Raw genomic sequence first — 17,479 nt, forward strand, 5'->3', positions numbered from 1 at the left:
AAAGAAAAAGTGTAAATATTTACGTCCGTTAGTTGCGCCGACGCATCTGGCTTGATCATTGCTTTTCCAATAACTGGGATAGGATTGTACGGTGACTGTTCGATGAGGGGTTAAAAGGATTTCTATTTGAAAAGTTTGCACCCGTTTCTTCAGTTTAAATAATCAAATTATTATTTATATTGTGGTATTGGATGAGGCTTTTGTCAAACTAAAATCACCACACCAATGACAAGCTTTATTGTATCAACGAAAAGACACATTTTGGACTCAGTATTTATTTAATTTCTTTTTGAGGAGGAAAATCATCCAACAGCTTCAACGGCCAGTGTCAGATTTTTACTGACTAAAAACCACCCCGATCCTTCTTTGAGTGGGTACCCCGGTAACCCTTTAATTAGTTCACAGCTTCGGTGAGCTCAGTTCTTAAACCTGTGACCAGCCATCAAGGGACGGGTAGTAGTTGAAAACAATTTTGGTGGTTCTAAAGTTATCAGACAGGCTGTGAGACAGGGGTCTAATATTGCATATACATGGATTTTCCTAACTAACTTTGACTGTTCATGAAGCGAAAGAAGTTTGTAAGAATCATAACAATTGGCGTTCAATAGTCTCTACCTATCCTCATGGGAAACAGGCGTGAGATTATGTATATTCCTTACCTAAGCTATTCTATCCTATCCTATAGCCACCCTACTAAACCCTCAGGTACTTCTCTATATGGAACTCCCGTTCGATTCTGTTGATACACGTGTAATACAAGTATGATTCAATCACAGGTACACACAGTTATACATAACCAGTTTATCATGGTCTCGCTTTGTATTATCTCTCTGCACATTCAACGGTCAGTTTATACTGGTTATGTGTAGCTTGATGTGCAGCCGTGTACCAGTCAGTTGCTTCATCATTACACCTTCGCAGTCATGTTTGAAGAAATATAGGTTATGTTCTCCGTGTAAAGCTTTTCCAGTAAATAGTTTATGGCCTGATTGAGGATGGAGTAATGCTAGTTTCTTGAAAAAGAATATAATTATAATGTTATGTTTGTAGAATAATGTTTTTGATCGAATTTTAATTTATATCTTCAATCTGGTCTCTATATGTCCGTCTAGGGCGCCCTCTGCTGCGGACTAACTAGCGAGTTTACCAAGGCGGGAGTGGCTTTTAGTCAGTAAGAATCTGATGAATGAAGATCCTCTTGCCTCGCTCAAACCGGGAGAAGTCATTGGATGATTTTCCTCCATAATAAGTGCCTTTATATCAACTGGGTTAGTCAAAACGACTTCACAACAAACGTTACACTGATCTAAGTCTCTTAAGGTCAACTGAAACATTAAATATTTTTTCCTAGGAAGCATAAAAACTTTTATATTTAAAAATTACGACATCAGGGAGCGTGTAGCGTTAAACAATTCATTCGATTCACGGTCTATGCACGTGTTTGTTATATCAAAAGTTAGACAATTGTCTTGTGTACGCAATACTGTATGTAAGTACTTGTAAATGAACAAACAATGAAAGTTCGTCAATTATTATGTCGGATTAAATTGTATGGGTGTGTTTGTTGCGTAGTCGATTTGATCGGTTGGAAGTTTGTTACTAGTAAAGTAGTGATAAGTAGATTGTTTAAAAAAGAAGAAAGAAAAATAATGTATTTATTTGAAATGAAACAGATCGGAGCTGCAGAGCGCTTACCGGGGTTGCGGCTCGAACAGCAGGAGTAGGAACGGGGTGGTTTTTAGTCAGTAAGACTGATACTCCCTCTCGACTCGCCCAAGGCGAGACAAATAGTATTCCCCCTTCACAGTTATGGTTTAGGGAAAAGAGAGTAAAGTTCCCTAAGAAAAGGAGTTTCCTCCGACCAGGCGAGGGGATCGTGGCGGGCTTTTTGCCCAACTGTTCATTTTCTATCCATATTTATTCCTACATAAACATCATAATATGTGCGATATAAGATTTTATGACGTCATCCGTTGATTTGCTCGACGTCTAGATGTGCGACTTCTGTCGCAACAATGGTAATAAATAGACAGACAGACAAGCATTATTATTATTTAAGAAGTCAGTAGTGTGAGGATTATAATATATATACTGCTAAGTTATAATGGCAACGTCAAAATTGTATTTAGTAGTCTTGGTCCTGGCGCCAAAATAAGCATTAAAAAGACTCAAAAAGCCACCAGATATTTATCAATTACTGCTCTGTGTCTTATGTAATAAAACCTCTTTTTGACAGTATAAAAAATAACGCAAAGTATATGATTTCCACATAATTATTTGTCATTACATTAATTACGCAGCGTGCAATCAAGTAAACATGACTTGGGCTTAATTTATTTTAAAAATTACTTAAAAACTTCACTTAATCAAAGTGTTCAGAGCGTTTACGCGTCGCGAGTATTCGTACAAACTTCCAAGTCCAATTTATGTAAAAAAAAATTGGTGCTCATACGTAATGTAGCTATGCTGCGAGTATATAAGTATAACATCTAGGCTGTGAATAATATAGAAAAAAATACTAAGCTCTGTAGCGGTGCGGTGCGAGTAAGACGTGCTATGAAAATGCGCCGCCGCAAAGTGCTTCCACTTTAGCGTAGCTCGAGTATTATGTTGTATCGATAGCAGAAAAACCATCCATAGCACGTATCCATAGCACACACCCATAGCACGCATCTTTCCACATAAAAAACATATCTTAGTTGAATCCGTTTCCACCAGTGCTAAGCTATGTGTACCAATGAATATGATTGAATGAATTGATCTCTGACGGGAAAGCACCCTTAAACTTCAAGGTTTCAAAGATAAAATCAAATCATATTTTTCAATTACACCAACATTAGGCACCTTTAGGCGTCTAAATGTAAAGATTTGTATGAAAAACCGCGTGGCATAAAATGCTCTTAAGTTATAAAATATTGCTTAAATTCGCTCTAAGATTAAGTAAAGCGGCGTATAATTGATATCACGGAGAAAGCAATGCGAAAGTTATTTTCGTTCTTGATTAAACTTTGACTGATTATTTATAATTGTACGGTTTTGTAGGGTAAAGGTGCTTGTAGCTGGCCACCTGTTTTATTTATTAGTAATTTAATTGATTTTAAACATTTTATTTTAAACATAGCTTTTGCCCGCGACTTCGTTCGCGTGGAATAGTGACTTCCGGCATGTGGCGACACTGACAAGTGACAGATGACAGATGACAGAAGTCGCACATAGACGACTAAGGAGCAAATCAACGGATGACGTCATAAATATCCTGCATCGCACATATGAAGTTTGCATGCGAATAAACATGGATAGAAAATCCCAACGAACTACAGTTGGGCAGAAAGCCCGCCAGGCATGATCACCTCGCCTGGTCGGAGGATCCTCCTTTTCTTAGGGAACTTTACTCTCTGTTCCCTAAAGGCAAATTTTTGGTTTTAACCACATAGTTCCCGATCTCGCGGAATCTCTTAAAAAATGAGATGTAGAAGATATTCCAGGGAACTCTTCAAAAATCAACATAATGAGCTCTGCGTTTGAATTTAATAGATGTATACTCACTTAGGGCATTGAAAAAATAGTTTAAAAACGGACTTAAACTAAAGAAATATTATAATTTTTCCAAACTTAAGATGAAAACTAACTTAAAACTAAAGAAAGCTACGAATTACGAATTTATAACAATTAAAAAAGAAATTATATTACAACCTATCCTCTATGCTATAATAACCAAGCTTAAACTAAATAATTTAAAAGAAACGACTTAAATCTAATCTATCTAATTAATTAATAAATTAGACTTACAATTTTATTAAAAAAACTAACTACAGTAACTACTAATAATCGATATCAAACTAAACCTACGTTAAATAATTTAAGTTAAGTTCGACGTGATTCTTTAATTTGACATAACTTTTTTATTTATGAACCGATTGACATGAAACAAACACTAAATGTTAATTGAAGCATACCACAATATATTCGTGAAAACCGCATCCAACTCGGATCAGCCGTTTCTGAGATTAGCGCGCATAGACACACAGACAAACAGACAAACAGACAAGAAAAAAGTTAATTACATTTTTGGGTTCGACATCGACATAACAATAACCCCTGCTATTTTTTTTATTTTTATTTTCAATGTACAGACAGCACTTTTCTACGATTTTATTATATGTATAGATATAGATATAGATTTTGTTTAGGTGTACATGTTACAATATGATATACGCTATGAGATTACGATTTTAGACAACAAAAATATAGCGAGAGACAAATTACAAAACAGCTTGAATTTTAACATGATAATTTTTGGACAATTTAAGTCCGCCTATTTTATAAGTTTTATAACTTACTACATAGAATATAGCCAAAATATTTAGTTGAGCATAAATATAAATTCTGGTTACAATTTATAAAATTTTACTATTAGCACCATCTTATCGAGTCACGAAACGAAACATAGGTGAGATGGCGAACAAAAATATTTCATCTATCTATTGGTACACATTATTTAATACTAAGATATTTACACTTATGCAAGAGTGCATTCCCTTTGATAAATAAAAGCTAATTAAAGCACGATTAAATGCAAAGACATGTACCTTAGAAAACTATTGTTTAGTTTAGCCTTAGAAAAATTGATGGACTTTGTTTTATGGCCTTTAAAGTTCAAATTTGCATAACATGCATTTGTATTGTGACACCCCTTGAATATTTTGAGTGTGTGGAATTTAAGTATTTATACTGTCTACATACAATTATTTTTTTATTTATTTCTGATTTAAATATTAGATAAACATATATTTTTTCTTTTTACTGTTCTAGTAACAGGTACTTTTACCCTAAATTAAAGGTACTAAGATTGAATCAATTAAACTATTGCTTGCATAGAGCAGCATCTATCTCTTAAAACTTAATATTCATGTTTTTGTCTCTCTTATAATGACACTATTTTTGTGCTTTTGTTAAAATTATAACCGTTCATTTGTTTTAAAAATAATCACATTTTCTGTGAATTTGATATTGACACTTTTCTGGTGACATTACTAGTCTCACTTTTTACATATTTTAGACCAACCTACCAACTTTTGAACCAACAAACTAACAATGTTTGAAACTAGGAAACAACTACCCATTGCACCATTCCATTGCTTGTAGATACCAGATTGTAAATAGCTGGAAACTTAATTACCTACTAATTTCCCATTCCTATAAAACCTTGGAGTAATTAGGAATAACTTCAAGGTATAAATACATGACCATACTAATGCATGTCTAGTCCTTCACTCCAAACACGTTTCCACGAGAGAGTATGATAAAAATACTTCTATAATTTCTGCACTAGTACGGACGAGAGACGTGATAAATCGATTCTGTCATAATCGATAAAACCATCGATTGAGTCGTTACTCGTGATCGATGATTAGCAAGCGATTAAGTCGATTTCAATATTGCTCGATATGGCACAACGTGTTGCTTGTATAGCTATCGATTGATTTACTGATTGATCAGAAATTGTGGTCTAGAAAATGTTATTGAAATCTGTGAAAGTGCTGAGGATTATTTATAATGTCAGGGTTGTATTTTCGCAACTGTCCTCAAAAGTTTTGTCCTAAATGACCCGTGACACAATCGCATAGATAGACTTTAAAGATTTTTATACCTACTGTTGTAAGCCATACTTCACACTACAATTATAAATGTGAAAGTTTGTTTGGATGTTTGATCGTCAAATACGCTGAAACTACTGAACAGATTTTGATAAAATTTGGTAGCTACGATGATAGGAGGTTTTATCGCAGGCAAAAGTGCTTGCACAAGCTAGTTTCTAATATGTGTTTCTTTTTTTACCTGTTCTTCTATCAGTTACGAATACTTCTAAACTTTAGAATCTTCAAATTAAACTTTTGGAATCCTCAGCCAACGAGGAAGTAAGTGAAGCTTAAAGAAGATAAATTGCTACGATGAATTTAATATGGCTTAATCCATTTCAAACATAAACATCAGAATATTCATGTTGTTTCAAAGATTACTTGAATCCAACAATGCTTACGCAAATGCTCGGTTTTACAGAATGAGAAATTAGTTACGTTATTTCGGTAACATTGTTATCCTGGTCCAATTTCAACATCCGCGTTTAGCAAGTCTTTTGAAGAATTCAATGGATTTCTTTATCATAATGTAGCTACTGATTTACTCTGTAGAGCAACTTCAATGCATAAAAATTCTGTTAATAACTAATACTGTCAAGGCAGGTAAGCTATCTCTAACAAAATACATAGATATTCCTAGATAAAGGAATTTTAGAGTTTAAGCACAAAAATTCTGGTGCATTTAGATTATTTACGACAATACCAATACTTTATCTTTTATTAGCTACCCGCTTTGCTCGTCTCCTACATATCGCAGCATGATGTTTTATAAATGAATTTTCTCGATAAATGGGCTTATTCAACACAAAAATAATTATTCAATTCGGACCAGTTATTCCAAAGATTAAAACTCTTCAGCTTCATGTATTAATTAAGTATAGATCACATAACTATTATTTAAAAATGCTTTTTTATATAGATATCGATTTTCGATAGTGTAATGTTTTGCTCAACATGCACAAGCATCGATATCTCATCAGCAAATCGAATGATTCCCACACTAAATAGTGTTATAGTGTTAGTCCCTGAGAAAGTCGATACGTATTTATTTAAATATATTATTGTACGTGTATCGTGTGAATGTTATTATTTATTGGAATAGTCATTGGAAAGCGGACACGACAGCTTCTGGCGACGGCTTGAGACCGACTTGATTCAACTATTATATTATATTGTACTGCGGTTTACGACTGAAGGAAAAGGAAACATAACTATAGGTGTAAAAAATAAACATCAGTTACGGGGAAATAGAGAGGAGAATAGAGATTTAAAATAGAATCAGATGATTTAGAAATATGTAATAACTAACGTGAGACATACTAAATTAACTAAGAATCACGGTTTATTATTGGAATTAGTAGGCTGCGCGACGTCACCGCCTTTGCGTACGCTGCTCATGATGAAGAGTCCCTCTGGGACTCGAAATTAGTATAGCTATTCTCCATTCCAGCTATTTTACGTGAGTAAACCGTGATTTTTAGTTAAGATAAATATTTACTGTCAAAAATATTTTGATTGTTGAGAAAAGCATTTTGATAAAACAGTTCCTTGGCGATGATTTCAAATTCATAGCAATATGAATACCTTATAGCAGAATTTAGTTTCGTAGAATTAATAAATACATACTGATTTCTAGCTAATATCAATGATTTAGATATGGCGGAATTTAGTTTGGTAGAATTAATAAATAATACTTATTTCTCTCGAATAATTAACCTTATTAAAAATAAAGGACGTACATATAATGAAAAAAAAGCGTTTTCATAGCCCATTATTGCAAGCGAAAGTTGTTCATCCACACAACCCAGACCGCGTCTAGCCTGTGAAAATATGGCAATCGTTTCTATCAGTAAAATATGTTAATTACTTGTAAAGTTCTCTTCACATGGAAATGACCTTGTTTGCTAGGCTTTGTTTAAAGTTACTACAACTAGCGGAAGCTAAAATAGAGGCTTTTATTTACAATTTTGCTATGGATGGTTAAGCAATATGTTTTGCTTTTGTCCAAAATCACCATGAAATCATGTAAAGTTCGCTCGAGAGAGCTCGTTGCGAAAACTGTTGGAGAAAATATGAAATGGTTTTCCTTGTTAAGTATTTATGTAATGTATTTGGTTAATGAGTTATTAGGTATTTCAGAAAGTCGTGTTATAAGACTCTTGTATTGCATAATTGATTGATTTGTATTGCGAAGATTTTGTAATACAAGAACTACAAATTCGTTTTCACAGCTGAGATTATGGGATAGGGCGCAATATTTAATTGAATAGGTAGACTTTTGCTAATTGAATCTTAAATATAAACTAGGCCGGAGGTTAGAGTGCATCAGTAGCTAAAGCCAGTAAAAAATTAACAATATTTAACTATTATGTTATCGGTTTACTCACGTAACTGTTTGACGAGGAATTCAACTAGCTTCAAGCCATGCTAGAGGCTCATATTCAGGAGCAGCATTCCGCAACATTACGACAACGACGATTGTCGCACTGCTGTTCACTTCTTAAACATCCTCGTCAAACAGTTACGTGAGAACATAATAATTAATTTCCTATGTCTAACGAAAATTATAATAAGATTAACAATTTCTTTACAGGAGTAACCAGTGTACAAACGCCCTTCGAATTAGAAAATTAGCAAAACAAACTAATATTCACACTTGCTTATCAAAACGAACCTTACATTTTAAGGTTAAGGCACTGCATACTAGGTACCAAAGATAAGCAAAACGAATGCAACCATAATCAGGACAGGACGGCGACTGCAAGTGCATTTAATCAAAGAGTAAACTGCACTATTAGCGGCATCATTTTCTCCTTATTTGCATATATAGTGCCGTATGTGGTTATAATAACTGGAAGCTGGCTCAAGTATATAGTTTCTGGATGATAGGCTACTTCGATTTCAGTGGGGATCCGAGGATGTGAAAGTTTAGGTTATGTGGAGCAGATTGTCTGCTTTCATTTAATTTTGTTGGTGTATGTATGAGAAAATTTGTTATTTGGTTTTCTCTTCTTTAGATGGATAGAAGGGAAATATGAGTTCTAAGTTATATTGAATTAAAGATTAAGTTTGGTAGTGTTGTGGTTGTACCTCACAGAACAGGGAAATCAGTTGTACCTTAGTTAATAAAGATGTTTTTCCAACAGAGATAATTATGTATTGCTACGTTGCTGTGGATATGTTTGGTTATATATTCATTGGTACACATAGCATAGCACTGGTGGAAACGGACTCAACTAAGCTAGGTTTTATTATATGACAAGATGCGTACTATGTATGGCTTCCCTACTATCGATAATATCGTATACTCGAGCTGCGCATCTTCCTTGCTCTGGTACATAGGTTACTATCAGTGAAAACGCACCCTAAATATTTCACCTAATTACCTGAATAATATTTTTAAATGCTTATAACGTTTTTGACAAACTATTGAATTTGTTTTGCACTCTTCACAGGTGGAAACTACTGAAATCTGAGTACTTACTTACTGATCAATCTGAGTACGTACTTATTGAGCAAAGTTTTATTGAACTCTGGTAGTCAGGTTTTATGGTTGAAAATTGATTGGTACGGTTGAAAATACAACGATTTCAGCACTACATAAATAAGATTTAACATTTAGTCCCCCGAATCAAAGATATACATCTCCTCAACAATCATGTTTTCTCATTTTGGTAATCCAATATCAGATTACTGTTTGTTCAATCTTCCTGTCATGTAGTCTATTGCAAAATGTAGTTTATTACCCAGATTTAAAGATTGCTTTTAGCTTAATTAAAGCTTTAAATGGAAATCGAAATTATGTGTTGTAAATACACATTTGGATGGAGGTAATTTAGCGTGTCTTAAATAAATACGGATTTGTATAGAGTTGTGTGTGTTTTCGGTAATTATTCGAGACTAGCTTTCCGCACGCGGCTTCGCACGCACTTTTTAAGGATTTTTAAAACATAAATTATGCACGATTCTTTTGTTAGTAACTCATCATCAACCTATTAGTGGCCACTGCTGACCAAAGGCCTCTTCTCTTCCGAAGAAGGTTTAAGCATTAATCACCACGTTTGCTCAAATCTTGCAATTGTTAGTAACAGATAGTTCAAATACCATTACTGTACCAGTACCGGAATGTTCCATACTAACTTCCACCTCCCATTTTAGGAAAGTGGGGAGTTAGAAAGAGACAACATATAGTCTATGTCACTCTCCAACTCCCCAACTAACTTTAGACAAAACATCATGTCATAAACTCGCTCCATTACGACATGAAGAAAGGACAAACAAACAAACACACTTTACCATTTATAATTATACAAGTATGGATTTTAATTTACTTTTTTTACATATATTGAGTGATTGGGTAATTAAAAACTAAGTACCTAGTTATTAAACATTATTCATAAATTTGACGTGTGTTACGTCACAACTTAATAGGATTCCATATTTATGAAGATGATTATTAAAATCTTCTTAGATTTTTTTAATTTTATTGACGTCATCGTCATAAGCAGTTGCATCAAGAGGTCCATTGCTAAACATAGGTCTCCCCCAAAGACTTTCAGATAAGCCGGTTAGAATCATCCTTGCATTATGCGGGTCTCTACTACAAGAGGTAATGACAATCAAAGTAAGACTATTATTAGAACTTATAACGGGATATTTACCATGTTTATTCATTTTATCGAGTTTCCGATATTTCGGCACTGTTGCAAGCGCCATGTTCACGGATTAACTAAATATCCCGTTATAAGTTCTAATAATAGTGTTAGTGACCATGACAGTTTACTTATTAATGAAAATAAGATATTTTTTTTGGTAAGCCTGTAAACGAGCAGACGAATCACCTGATCGTAAAAAATCGCCGCCGCCCATGGACCTCTGAAACAACAGAGGCGGATTTTAAGGGTTGTTTGGAGAATCTAGGATTAGGAAAGGGGTTATTGGGCATCCGGTTTTTCTTCAAAGAAGACTACTTTATTATGTTAGTAAACAACGTTACTGAAGTGCAAAACATGAGGATTTTAGGAATTAAAATTAATGTCCGAAGCTTCACCATGAGTGTGCTCTTCATCAAACCGCTCCTCGCCACTAACTTAGATCCTACATCCTATGTCTAGACGAGTTTATAGTGTCAACCTACTTAGAGCTTCTCTGCATCGACTAAGCACAACTGTGTATGAATCAAAATGAGATACAACCTCATTTTCATCACATAATTTCGTTGCAACTGTCATTTTATTGCCGCTGCATTAGTTGACTTGTTGATGGTGTTATTGTTGGGCGTGAATAGTTTTTACTTATACTTAGAGTATGAAGAAGGAAATGCTTTTTAAAGGTTCTCCAGAGTAGGATTTTCTCCTGTATCGTGGGTGCGTTTACAAATATACAAGTTCACATACACATGACACGCAGACCCGAAACAACAATTTGTGGATCACATAAATAGTTGTCTTCGGGCAGCCATTTGCCCAGCCACCGCTCCAACCATGCAGACTTTGGGAAATAGTTCCATTTTCTATTTGATATCAATCGACTTTTTGTTTAATCGCTATACAAGATACGGTATAAAATTCGTTACGTATGGTGATTCGGTTAGCAAAAGGAGCAAAATAATTTGGTTTGAAAAAAATAGGGTGATCAAGTAAACAGTGTTTTGGGATACAACAGTGGTGTTGCGATATCTTTTTCTATTATTTTACGTAATCTTAAGTTCATTTTAATTTTTAAATCATCCTAACTCATTATTATCAGTTTCTGAACCATTGCTCTATAACATTTTACATCCTTTCATTCCAACTTTTAATCATCAACCACCCCCTAAAAATACCAGACAAAAAAGCCTTTGATTCCCTCTACCACAAAACCCAACATTTCTACTAATCCCCATTAAATCTGGTCACTTTTCTTGTTAACGACATGGACATAATCATGACACAATTTCCCCACTTACCTACCGTAGGGGACAACGTTCAATTACCTTGCAATGATGGTATTCATTTGGATTTATCTGTCCGCTAGGACGCACTTTCTTAAGCCAATTAGATCTCTATTGGTCGTGAGATTACTATTTGACACTGGGTTTAGAAAGATATGAGTACTAAGGTGATTTTTTGTAGTACCACTTTTGAATATTTTTTTAATTAAACTAAACCTACGGAGTTTCTTGCTCATTCTTCTCCATAAGAATCTACACTTTAGAACGAGCAAATAGCTTCACTAGAGCAGATATTTTGTAATATTTTTTTTAATATTCTCGGTCTATTTAAAATAAATAATTTTGACTTAGACTAAACTATGAATAGAAAAGTGTGTGTTATTAAAATAGAACAGTTGTATAGACTGCTTAATTTAACTATTGCATTCTTCTATAGCACGCATCCACAGCACGCATATTTTTATATAAAAGAATCATACCTTAGCTAAGTCCGTTCCCACCAGTACTAAGCTAGTATGTGTACAATTGAATAGAATTGGTGGAAGCCAAATGCATTCACAGCAACGTAGCATAACACATTTCTGGTAGAAAAGCAACCTAAGATTGATTTTTAAACCAACCATCACTTGGCTTTTCCTTCATTTTATCACTCAACTACAAACATATGGTAGTGGTTGCTCTCATTACTTTTTCTACGTGCTTAGTCAAGTACAGTGCGCATTTAAGTCGTAACCAGCAGTTAATTCATATACTAGTTCTTAGTGAACTATTACTTATTGAGCTACTTTTTTATACCTCTGATATTTATTGGGACCACCCGTAGTTAGGTAGTACACGCGACTACACATCAAGCTATACACAACCAGTATAAAGTGACTGTTGTATGTGCGGGAAGATCGTACAAAGCGAGACCTTAATAAATTGGTACGTGTAGCTTGATGTGAACTTGTGTTGTCTAGTTTTGTTTCTTTTTGCACAAAATTGATTGGGAGTGAGTGCGGTTGATTGAAAAGTTGTGGTTATGAGGCTGAAAATGGAACGTTATTATGTTCAAGGACTTGTTTAAAGGTTGCTCTGGTTATATCATTTTTTTGAGTGGAGACTTCTCTTGTGTTGGGCGAGGCGAGAAGAAGTGACTCTTATTGACTAAAAACCATCCCGTTTATACTTCGGCTATTCAAGCCGGAACCCTAGTTACCCGCTCTCTCGTAATGATTGTAATAGTTTAGGGCTTTTGTTGACTTGTACAAATTGGGCCTTTGATAAGAAGTAATATAAAAAGAGTCAAACTTTCAGATAGGAATGTCACAACACGAAACAATCAGACAATGATGTAGACGTATACTACATAATATATAGTTGTTAAAGCTATTGACTATGACAATTTTCGAAAACAAACTATAAAAGAAGAATTTTATTGAAACATACATAACCTACTTAAAATTGGGAAAGATTTTAAGATGCAAACGAATTTGAAGTTACTACAAGAAAATCAACAGCACAATCACATTGGCTAAAGTTTCAGTGTAAAGCTACAGTAGGCGGTGCAAGTACTAAATCATTTAACTCAAACAACCTTGTAAATGGTACACAAGAACAAGAAAGTTGATTCCGCACAGTAGTCTCATTACGGGCTTCTCAATTAGTGCTTGTCCCTCGACTCCGTTCATCGATCAAGATGCAATCTGCAGGAAGCCGGTAGCTGTTTATAGAACTTTATGTATGTTGTCTAGAAAGGCTATCGGTTAGTAGCAGGTTTTCTACGCATTTAATTGTTTTGTTTTATACGCTCGTTTACAGGTGGATCGGTTGTTACTTACGTTTTTTTATTGATAAAAGTATTTCTATCTAAATCATTCTTTTTTGTTTTAAAATAACGTTGCTTCATATTAGGATTTTCTTCTGTGTCGTGTGTACGTTTACAAACATACAAGTTCACATACACATGACACCTAGACCCGGAACCACAATTTGTAGATCACAGTAAGAGTTGTTCAGTGCGGGAATCGAACCCACTACACATTGAACGACAGTCAGTTGCCCAGCTACCGCACCAACCATGTAGACAAAGCATCTAAATCAATGAAGAATGGGTATATATTCTCAATCTGTCTATTTAAATCAATAAGTGGATGTAAGACGTTATTTTATTTGACGTTGTTTTCCAGGAACATCATCATCGTTCACGAAATCATGCTAATATACCATGAAAACATAAATATAATTGTTCCGAGTACCGCAATTTCCTGGTACGCATATAGCAAAATTATTGTTCCATCTTGTCTCAATTAAAGTGCCTATCATTATTTACAATGTGGGCAGGTCTCAAAGGTAAATATTATGTCTGTTAGAAATAAAATTTGTCTGCATATACAACTAACTTTTTACTAGTAATCAGCTCTCTTCATAATGTATTTCTCTGTCTATAGCGTTACTTATATTTCTGTCACTTCCAGTTAGGGCTATAATAATCTTAAATTAATTCAAAGAATCCAATTTGTCACCAAAAATTAGGTTCATTTTTAAACTCCAGCGCCAACCACTTACAAAAAACAACTGAACTTTAAGATAAATAAACAAAACGTAACCGGTTTTCATAATCGGACCCACTTAAGTTGCCGAAAGACTGGGATCCGAAACGTAGTCAGACACTGATGTAATTTCGTAAAAACACCGTACAAAATCGCAAAATGATAGTCTGGTGTCTCGGGAGTTGCCATGAGTACACATTTTGGTGGGAACCCATATTCGACCACACTCGTTATTTTAAATTTGAAATTTCTGGTGAATAATATGTGTTATTAGGAAATTAGCGACCTCAGAGTACTTGTTTTAAACCTTTTAAAGGTAGGACATGGTTTTGTATGTTCAAACTATGTAAGATACGAATAGTGTATAGAGCTAGTGATAGCAATGTCCATCGAATGTTTTTTTCTGTGTTTTAATTCATTTGGCTATAAGACCTATATTATTTTGATACGCTTTGAACTAAATAGAGGTATACTAAATTGCCAATATTCAATCCATCATACATCGCTCAAATCTATAAAACTTCAACAATCGACTATATGGCTTTGTACCAATGTCGAATATAAATATAACTTTGTTCTGACCAGGAAATGGACTATCAGCAAGTTTTCATAATACTTTCTACTTCAAAGAAATAACAAACAAAAGATCCCAAGGACTCCATGTGCAAAAGCAAGTCCAATTTCTCTTCCTTCAATAACGTGGTCATATTTGTGGTCAACCGCTTCTTACAATCGAGGTTCAAACAAAAAGTACCATCAGGCTTCGGAAACAAAAACTTGTGATACCAGTAACTTCATTTTCAATTGAAGATTGGAAAGATGACCTTTCTTTTAAATTATAGGGGCTCGCATCCGTTACTCAACGGTAACTGGATTTGAAAAAATGAATAAAGAGTTGATTCATTAGTCATTTATGGTGAAATATAGGCTTAAAGTGCATTATTTCTTTGTTCGCCACCTAATTAATATAACCCAGATTTTTTTTTGTGTTAATATAGGGTTGAAGATTAATTTTTATTTTAATATCTATCTTGTAGATTATTTTTAACCATTAGACACGTATTTTTTATTTTTATACGGAAAGAAATACTTTCGAAGATATATCGATTTGAAATGTCACGTGACGTTACTTCTAGGTACATTTTATACGTTGAAATGACGTATTTACTCCCACTCCTAAACTTTTTTGCATTTTATCTAGGTATTGTTATCTTATATGACAAAATTAAAAAATACGTGTCTAATATTTTTTTCATTACCTAGTTGATGGACTAAATAGATTTTTAATTTTCGTACCCCTTCATCATCCCTATTGAACATTATTACTGTTTTTATTTATTTATTTTATTTTATTTTACACTTTATGTACATTATACAAAGGAGGACTTAATGCCAATTTGGCATTCTCTACCAGTCAACCTTGGGGTGATGCAGAGAGACAACAGCAGGTGTAACAGCAGCAGCAGCAACGGATTTTTAATGCTACTTCTGTAATATTGCTGTTGCTACTACTGCTGTTAACTGCTGTAATATTGATTTAACTAATTACATTTTATAAACTATTCCCGTAAAGATAAAACCAAAATCTGCCACGAATAAGTTTATTTCAATAAAATTCAGAGCACAATACAGTTTTAATGGGAAGTTTACAAACATTGTTACATATAGCATCGATGCATTACGGTGATCGGTAATTATGGTAATGTTGAACATTGATCACCATTCTCGATCGGTCATTGAACCTGGGGGCATGATTGGGTATCTCGCCCGTGTTGTGGTTAATTTTGGAACATTTCCTTACAGTTGTAGTTTCGTTTCTATAATTGTTTCTGTTGCTGTTTCGTAATGTATGCCTTGTATGGTGTTTGGATAGGTACTTTTCTAATAGGTGTTAAGGAACAAACTGCTCTAGCATATTATAATAGCTCTTCCCTAAATGGTATCCTAAATAAATTGGAAGTCATGTTAAAATACTTTAAAAATTACTGCCTCGATGGTCGAGTGGTCCTAAGTGCGATTGCCGGGCAATGGGTCTTGAGCTCGGGCAAAGTATTACTGGGCTTTTTCGGCCTTCCGAAATTTTTTATGTAGTAGCAATGAGTCTGAAATTGTGTATATGGTAATAGGCTCACGCCCTATTACATGGAACTTATAACACTAATGGTAAAAAGTGGGTGTATTATTCCTACTCTGGGATAAAAAGCGTGACGTTGCAACTTTGCAACAACTTTATAAATCTTCTCTTATCTAATATTTAAACTTAGGAGATAGTAGGAAACTTGCAAACATACCTTCATTCCAAGCCGAAGTAATGTTCTCATGGTAGAAGTATTCTGTCTCCTCTTCATCAGACCACAGCACGCCTTCGATGCTCGACGTGATACCCTGACCCTCAGGACCTTCCACAAAAGACCTACGGGACAGCTGATCATAGCTAGGAGGTCTAGATAACGAGTATCCAGAAATATCAGCCAATGACGACCGAAAATTCTTGTAACTACGACTGTCTATTGGTCGGTAGCTCCGAACCGATCGGGCATCTTCGGATTTTACCGAACGAAGTGATCGGCAATCGTAGCTTGGGCCTTCACTTGAACTAAGGTCTCCTAAGGATACTTTGAAATTGTTTGACGAAATGTCTCCTAGAGGGACTTCGCATGATCTTCGTTTCATGCTAGTTTTCTGCGAAGGGGTCTCCCCCGTCGCTTGCATGTGCCGGCTGACGCCAGCGCTATGCAAGAATTCATTGGAATTGTACATTTTATACTAGACTAAACTATTAGGAACTTGATCTGACTAATTTTGAGGAATTATTCGTTCGTTTGTCGAGGGCAATCTGAAACAAAAGAAAATAACAATGTTAAAATGGGGTTATAATGGGAAGTACATGTATTACGTACCCAATATAATTTGAATAAGACTTGAATATTACACAAACTTACAAAAAAAAAACTAGAGTGAAATTGTAATTTATAGTTCAGCGCCATCTATTAAGCGTTATCTGAACTTGTATGGGCGCTATGATACGAAGCAGACGACCGTAAACTACGGACACATGCTCGCTCTAACAGAGCGTAGCGTACGCTACAAACCCAACAGACCGTATTAATTATTGTTTTTAAAACCAGATGGCGCTGTTACTAATTATGATTATTTGTTGAAATTATTGAGGCCTATATAATTATCTTGTTCTAAAAATGTTATGTAAGAGAGTTTGTTTGAATTTCGGTAACTATAAAAATTAAAATATTATTTTGAAATACGGTAATGAAAATATTTCAACATTCATGGCATCAATGAGACAAAGAATTCATTCAGCTTCTTCTCTATTAAGGACCACATCTGCATACTTATAAAAATAATAAAAGACATAGAAA

The 17,479-nt window shown here is 34.5% G+C and overlaps 1 protein-coding gene across 3 annotated transcripts in view; it reads right to left on the reverse strand.

Moving 5' to 3' along the window:
• Positions 1 to 17,479, reverse strand: part of LOC118276042 (protein TANC2) — a 310,683-nt gene that overhangs the window by 192,173 nt on the left and 101,031 nt on the right. For all 3 annotated transcript variants that reach the window (XM_050707485.1, XM_050707484.1, XM_050707486.1), the window contains one exon: positions 16,394 to 16,938. In XM_050707485.1, the coding sequence (XP_050563442.1) occupies positions 16,394 to 16,862 (469 nt within the window). In that variant the 5' untranslated portion in view covers positions 16,863 to 16,938. The remainder of the gene's footprint in view (positions 1 to 16,393; positions 16,939 to 17,479) is intronic.

The sequence above is a fragment of the Spodoptera frugiperda genome, chromosome 31, assembly GCF_023101765.2.
Source record: "Spodoptera frugiperda isolate SF20-4 chromosome 31, AGI-APGP_CSIRO_Sfru_2.0, whole genome shotgun sequence".
Taxonomy (NCBI): Eukaryota; Metazoa; Arthropoda; class Insecta; order Lepidoptera; family Noctuidae; genus Spodoptera; species Spodoptera frugiperda.